This window comes from Benincasa hispida, chromosome 9 (genome assembly GCF_009727055.1).
Source record: "Benincasa hispida cultivar B227 chromosome 9, ASM972705v1, whole genome shotgun sequence".
NCBI classification, from domain to species: domain Eukaryota; kingdom Viridiplantae; phylum Streptophyta; class Magnoliopsida; order Cucurbitales; family Cucurbitaceae; genus Benincasa; species Benincasa hispida.
The window spans coordinates 68,384,798-68,392,764 of record NC_052357.1 but is presented as its reverse complement, the minus strand read 5'-3'; the positions used below and the strand labels follow the sequence as shown (position 1 = coordinate 68,392,764).

At 31.1% G+C, this 7,967-nt stretch overlaps 1 protein-coding gene across 1 annotated transcript; it reads right to left on the bottom strand.

Moving 5' to 3' along the window:
* Nucleotides 1–1,189: 1,189 nt before the first annotated feature.
* On the bottom strand, nucleotides 1,190–7,604 carry LOC120086956 (oligopeptide transporter 2-like). Its single transcript, XM_039043771.1, has 6 exons — nucleotides 7,095–7,604; nucleotides 6,874–6,971; nucleotides 5,252–5,815; nucleotides 3,917–4,169; nucleotides 3,091–3,273; nucleotides 1,190–1,963 (listed from the first exon to the last, which is right to left on the bottom strand). The coding sequence occupies exons 1-6, from the start codon at nucleotides 7,602–7,604 to the stop codon at nucleotides 1,349–1,351; spliced, it is 2,223 nt and encodes a 740-aa protein (XP_038899699.1). The 3' UTR covers nucleotides 1,190–1,348.
* Nucleotides 7,605–7,967: the final 363 nt, after the last annotated feature.

Genomic DNA, 7,967 nt, shown 5'->3' with positions numbered 1-7,967 from the left:
TATTCATGGTAAGAACAAGTAGTGGACATCTAAAGGTACAAAATATATGTATATTTATAGACAATGATACAAGTTTATGTTTTTTCTTCGAATGTTTGTAATTCTTGTCTGCCCCATACTATCTAATATGATATTAGAGTCCATAATAAAGCCCAAACATGAGGGGGCATGTTGAGAATCCCACATTGGAAAAATAAGGGGATTCACTCTTTATAGGATAGATGGATTACTCATAAGGTAATAAGGTTTAATAAACACTTATTCAGGGTAGAAATTATTATTTAATTTGATTCTTATTAGGTTTTATATTGTCACCATTAAATCTCCTCGTGGACATACCCCAATATTTGTGTTACAAATTTCCTTTTTAAAATTCAATTTTAGAAACTTACCAAAAAAATTTACATACCAAGTATTTGTGTTACAAATTTCCTTTTGAAAATTTCATTTTAGAAAAACAGTGCATTTTTTTTAGTTTCTATATTGTAGAGATTTGATTGAAATAATATATTTAATTTGTTTTAACTAATTTGGTTATTTTAAGCCGGTTTGATAACCATTTTGTTTTTTGTTTTTGAAAATTAAGTCTTAACACTACTTTCGCCTCCAAATTTTTTCTTATCTACTTTTCATCAATGGTTTAAAAAATCAAATCAAATTTTGAGAACAAAAAAATATAGCTTTCAAAAAATTGGCTAAGCATTCAACCATAAGATACAATTATTTGTAAATATACTTAATTTTCAAAAACAAAAAAACTAAATAGTTACCAAATAGAGCCTTAATTAGATTCTATCTTAAATACTCCATAGTTATAGGATTCCATTTTAAATATTTTATTGTAATTTGATTTTGTTAATCGATTAAAGAATAATATTTAGGAGAGGTAGATTGATCCTTTTAAAATTAGATAAATTAAAGAATTTAGACATTTAGACATTCTTTAAATGAAAAATAGGATTAAATATTTTCAAAAATATATTTTTAATTTAGACATTTGTCCTGTTATCCATTATTATTTCAAATCCTTTTTGTATTTACTATTTATTATCGTGTCTACTATTTTCTATTCATCATCACTCTTCTTTTTTTTATATTGTTTATTATTTACTATCTAAACTAAAATTAATTTGCGGAACTCAAACACAACTATTATAATCCACAATGATCTTTCTTCCAATTGATGATTCACAAATAATCTAACTTCTGACTGCACTAGAAAGTTGAACATAAAAGAAAAGGAAAAAAAAAAAAAACAAACTTCACATGTAGACAACATTAGCTAGCATCAATTAGCACAACACTAAAATGGAAAAAAAAAAATGTAATGTAAAGAAATGGAAGAATATCAGAAAACAGGACAACCATCGACAACAATACCTTTAGCGGTGGGACAACTAGCCAATTCACAATGCTCGCCATCAGATCCCCACCATGACAAGCTTCTATCCTCCATAGTCAAAGTGAAATACAGAAACACTCCCATGAAAGCCAATCCAGCATCCAACGCCGCCGACAGCACATAATTATACCTCTGCCACCATTCTTTCCGGTATCTGAAAATGAAGAAATTGAAGATTGTGCCAACGATAATCCAGCAATTGAAGTTCACAGCGGTGGCCGGCGGCATGATGGCGGTGGAGCCGAGAAGGACGGGGAGGTTAATGAGGGAAATCCACTTGTGATTAGGAAAAGCTTTTTGAAGAAGCCAAACCAAGAGAGGGCCAATTGCGCCGCCGATGAAGAACCAGTTAAGGGCGGCGTAGTTACCGAGAGAGCCAAAGATTCGTTTGGGGCCAACGAGACCCCAAATTACTGAAGCGTCGAAGAAAACTCGGTCACCCGGGCAGGTCCACGGGCTGTTGGGAGGGAGGAGTTGGTCTTGACAGATGTTTTCTATGGAAGTTAGAAGCCACCAGGCTACTCCCATGTTCACTGTTCCGGCTATGAGAGTTCCTACGCACTTGAGGGTTGAGAAACAGAGCATAAATCATATACCAGAATAATTTTGATAACAGAATTATAAAATATGGTCAAACTATATATTATACGTTATTTAACTATATGTAGTTGATGCAATTCCAACGAAAATTGTTAATAGGTGACAACTTTTAATTAATTACACAACGTATGATTCAAAGTATATAAATTAAATTACAACTTTACTCTTTTTTTTCCCTTCTCTTTTTTAGATTTGGTCCACTCTCAAGTGCGTATGTATTCTTCGCTATTAGTCTAACATGAAGTATTTTTCAATAAATAAATATAGATAGATAGATATATTAGGAAATTATTAAACACAAAAATAAAGTTAAGGATTTACTAGGTATTTATAAAAGTTATGAACCAAATAGATCCAAAATTAAAAATTATGAGATTTTATCAAACACAATTGAAAATAGATACAAGATTAAAAATTAAGAAAATTTATTAAACACAACTGAAAATTTAAAGACCTATTATCCTCACGGGGTACTTGAGTGTTGAATATAAGGTAAAAATTAATATGAAAATAATTTGGAGGAGAATTATAAAACATGGCTAAATATTACCTTTTTTAAAATTATTATTACAATAAATGGAGTAGGGATGATTCCAACTTCTAATCTTCATAAAAATAATATATGTCAATGATCTATTTGGTTAAATATTACTCGTGGACGTTTAACTAGTACTTGAGTTCCATTAATTCTTCCCACACTGTTTAGTGTTTCCAAGTATTTGTTAAAAAGAAGTAATTTGGTGACAATTTTTGTCGTAATTGAAAATTTTAAGACGCCAGAGGTAAAAAAATTAAAACAAAAAACACAGATTAATGACAAAAGTGAAAGTGTGTAACCATATAGATAATAAAATATACAATAGTATATGAGTTAGGTAATTTCCATTTTGCTCTTAATTAACATTTTCAAAGCTAATGAAGAGTTGAAATAATAATGCTCAGGGTAAAATTAAAACTGAAACCAGCCAAATCAGGCAACCAGGCAAACACATTTTATATAGTTTAGCTATAAAAAATTGAGAAAAATACGTCGTTGTGTTCAAGGGCAATAATCAATGAAAATGATTGAAGATGGAAATGTGGTTTACCTGAACGATGAACATGGAAATTGGGGGTATCTTCATGTAATGGCCGAGCTTGAAATCATTGAGAAATGAGACAGCCTGGGTCATGCTTATATATCCATAGGTCTTAAAGCAGACATTGGATATTGGTCTTCCTGGCAATATAATACCCATCAGGTACTCTGTGATAATGTTGAGCCCTGGGGACTGGCAGAGGAAGAAAAAGAAAATTCCTGTTATGTTCATCAAGCCAACATTTGATAAAGTAATATCTCATTTGATAATAATTTTATTTATAAGTTTTCGTCCTATTATGATCTTCATTTGGACTCTCAATCAAATTTTAACAATTAAATAAAACATTGGTAAAAAGTAGATTATAGAAAACGTATCACACACAAAGAATTAATGATTATAAGATTAATTTTCAAAAACCCAATAGAGATATCAAAAGACACCTAAGTCAAAAAGAGTAATCATATAATTGTTTTCTTGATAATATACATTTTATCTGTAATTCTAATATTAATTTACAAACACTATCATAAATAATTGAATTCCAAAATGCCAACTTTATTATCATGATCAATGACTATCATTTTAGATAACATAGAGAACCAAATGACATTGAAAGTAATGGTTAATATATTTTATAAATATTGTGAAGTCTCTGATTTTTCGAATGTGGATCTTTAACATATTCTTTCGAAATGATGTCTCTTTGTGAGCCAAATCTTAGTTTAGATTTTATGAACTCTAATACCATATTAGGATATTTGAAATTTCATTTCAAAATCAATTGACAATATCGATCTTATTCAATAAGGATGAAAGCTCAAAGTTGATGTACCTGATTTGTAGTCGCAGTTATGATACTGATCGGAAGGGTAAAAGTCAAAGCAAGAACAGCAGCAAAGATGAGTCCCCACCACGGCATTTGAATTTGATCTTTCATGAAAATGCACATTGCAAGAGACAAAATAATAGACAAAAGAAGAAGCAAGTGGAACCACCAGCCGGGTATATCCTTGTACTTCTTCATTAATTTTGTATGTATATCTTCTTTACCGCTATAAGAAGCTCGGAACTGTTGATATATCTCCCTGAAAAACGTTGTCGCTTAGTGCATGTTAACGTGTCTAGTATATATATTAATTATATAAATTTTAGATGTGACCTATCATCAATAAAATTGACTCATTAAACACTTGTTATAATTAAAACTTATCAAATACACCAATGAAATTAGGTTTAAAAATCTAGTAACTATTTATTAAAAAGTTTTTATTTTTGCAAATGAAGTACACTGCTGAACTTAAGTTTTAAAAACTACTAAATTTTAACTAAAAAGACTATTATGGAAAATGAAATTTATAAATACTATTTTCACTCATTATATCCTATCGATATTTTAAACATTCAAGTGAAGTTTTGAAAACTAAGGATTTGTTTGATTTAACTTTTTAAGTGTTTATATATGAAAAAAAATCACTTTAAAAAAAAGTTGAGTACTTGATAACCACTTAAAATAACATTTGAAAAAAAGAATGTGAAATAAGTTAGTTGAAAAAAATACTTAAATATAATCAACTTAAAAAAAAAAAACTTTTAGCATTAATATAAGTACTTTAATTATATAAGAAAATAAATAAATTTATATATAAAACACTTTTAAGAAGATGTAACCAAACATATAATATTTTTATTTCTAAATAGATTTTATAAAAAGTATTTAAATGAAAATGATTTTTTGAAAAAAATACTATCTAAGACCCGTCTCCTAACCATAGATTTTTCATTTTGAAAAGTTATATTTGTTTTTTTACCCATCTTTGTCTTGATTTTTCGGACTAATATTTGGATTTTTAGTCAAATATAAAAAGTAAAAACATGTTTTTTTAAAGACTCTTGTTTTAGTTTTAAAAACTATGTTTGGTTTTTGAAAATACCAATAAAAAATAGATAACAAAAAGTGGATAATGTTTTTAGATTAATTTTCAAAAATTAAAAAATAAAAATCAAATACTTACAGAATGTAACTTTAAAAAATAGTTTTTAAAACAACTTTTTGTTTTCAAGGTTAGCCAAAAATTAAAAACAAAATCATTATAAATGGAAGGGGAGAAAAAAAAACCAAACTTAATAGCTAAAGCGGAAGGATATTAGTTTACCAATTAGCACTCACTTTCCGTTGAACAGCGCAACATGAGAGAGGGTAGAAATGATAGCAGCAAACCCAATGCCATAGGAGAGTGAAAAAAATACACTGAGATTTATCCTCCCTTGCTTCTCGTATGCGTCCATATCGATCTCAAACTTCTCATTGACAATGGCAGAAACGTTATAAATCTGACCTTTGGCATCGTAAAGATGAGATGAAAAGATGGGGAAGTTTTTGGCATTGTAGAGATTGGCGTTCCAGTATGCAATTGGGAGCATAATATACATAACAACAATGTAGCCAACAGCAACATTGATGATGGCAAAGAAGGGGCTGATAAGAGGGCTGTAGAGGTAGGAGGCGATGACAGACCAGTCGAGAGAGAAGGAGCCGAGGCCGAGGCCGTGCATGCCAGACCCCAGTTGCTGGGCTGTGACTGAGCGTGGATAAATCCAGCAAACCCATGAGATGGTCGACAGAGTTGGGAATAGATAACCAGGGATTACGTACCATGAGAAGCTACATATAAGGGCAATCAAGAAAAATTTCCCTCTTGACATTCGACTTTCGTCTTTCTCGTGCATGGCTCTGTCAATCACGACACAATGACTAACTTTTAATCAATTTGTACTTCAAATTAACTAACACATTTGTATGTAGTTTTAATTTGATGCAAGTTTAATATATTGAATAATATAATATTAAGGTAAGAAACGTATGGCCAAACAAATACAAGTTTGGAGTACTTTATTGTTTAAAAGAACGTTCTTTAAAGTCTTTCAAGGGAACAAAAACGTTCGTGAACCTAATAAAAATTCAATTACTTTGTGTACATGCATTTATTTATTATATACAATTTATTTAAAATTGATCCCAGGGTATATAATTTGAATTTCCTTTTTAAAACACATCCGTTGAAGCTCTTTTGATGTTTCCTTTTATTAATAATAATAATAATAATAATGAGTTTCTTTACATAAATTTTTTGTCCAGTAAATATATATAAATATATATGCAAGTATGCACTACATTGAAATTATTTAAATGACAAACTAATTTAAATATTTTGATTCATTTTTCTATATTTAAAAATATTTATTTACCATCCACTTCAAGAACACCATACAAGAAAAACCAATCAAATGTTTCTTTTTTAGTTTACAATCCACTCCAAGTACACAAAACAGAAAAATCAACCAAATGTTTTGTTTTTTGAAAAAAGAAAAGAAAATTTCTTTTTACTTTTTTAATTAAGAAAAAGGAAAAATGCATTGCAACCCACGAAATTGTCCAATTATAATTTGATACGTAATAAATTCTTCTATTTTTTTAATATATATTTTTTTAGCAAGTGATGAGAGAGGTTACATAGAAAAAGACCAATTCCAAGTATTACTAAAAGAAAATTTTACTTTACTCAGAGGCATCTTAGGCTACACTATTTTTGGTATCAAATCTAATGATTCATTCAATCACAATTATTTTTTTTAATAAATATATTTTTGATGTAGTTAGAGCGCAATGAAAAAAATCATCTCTAGGGTTTGTTTTTAAATTTAGAAAAACAGATTATAGCATAACCATATTGAGATATTTCGAGATATTCCAGCCAAGTCAATGAGAAAACGAAATCATTTGTTTCAAACCTGAACAAAGAGACCTGCACAAGACTACTCGGCCACCACATTTCTGCAGGATCCACAACGTATTTCCTCAGTATACCCGCCCAACCATATCCCATAACCTACTCCAACATCAAATAAATAAATAAATAAATAATTAGCACCAAAATGAGTTGACTCATCCAATCACCAGAGTCGTAACTCGTAAGGGGCAAAAATGGTAAAGAAAATCCATCAAATAATACCTGCGTCGTAATAACCAGAATCCAACCAGCTAAGAACGAGATTTTCCGATGATAAAACGCCATCACAATATCCACAATTCCAATTGCATAAGCAGCTCCATTACCAAAAGCAGAACCAGCATTAGCAAAGATCGAAATCAACACATGTTCTTTTATATTAAACGGCCCTGGATTGAGCGAGAATTCTCGATCTCCAAATCCAGGGATCCGAAACGTCTTCGTAGGAAGGACGTTCGCCATGAACCGTCCGATCGGCAATGTAGCGACCTGAACGGAGATCATTGAAATGACGAGCGGTTCCGTTCGGTAGCCGAAGAAGGTGTTGAGAAAGGAAAGGATAATACAGGAAAGTAATCCGAGAAACCACATTCGAAAGGTCCAGACGGGAATGGAAGGATCGTCTTCATTGGAGACGGTGAGACGAACTTGTTCGATTGGGGAAATTTCGTCGTCGGCGATTGGTTTGCGAGTAGTACTGTCTGTTTCAGACTCGATTTCGAAAGAAGCCATGGCGGCGGAGGAGGAGAGTGAAGGGGGGAATTATTATTGTTTGGATCAGAGAGAGAGGAGTTTTGAAATGGCCGTGTGTTTATGGAATGTGGAAGGGAATCTGAATCTGTACAGAGTGAGAGAGAGAGAGAGAGAGATTGAAGGAAACCGTTACGTTGGTGGTTTGATTGAGTGAGTAAATAAATTGATATTTCCACGTCTGTAACTTATGGCAATTACGTAGCTGGCTGGGAATTTCACTTCTTAATTTGTTTATTTTGCGGCTTTTTTTGCTAATTTATATTCTTTCCTGAAATGGCTAAATCGCCAGCACGGATCAGTCTATTATATGTATAGTGATGACGATGCCAAGGCAGCCCATTA

Coding starts and splice junctions, on each gene's coding strand:
- LOC120086956 (XM_039043771.1), bottom strand. CDS start 7,604: ATGGCTTCTTTCGAAATCGAGTCTGAAACAGACAGTACTACTCGCAAA. Junction 4,170..5,251: donor GTTGCGCTGTTCAACGGAAA/GTGAGTGCTAAT, acceptor AACGTTTTTCAG/GGAGATATATCAACAGTTCC. Junction 1,964..3,090: donor TTTCCATGTTCATCGTTCAG/GTAAACCACATT, acceptor TCAACCCTCAAG/TGCGTAGGAACTCTCATAGC.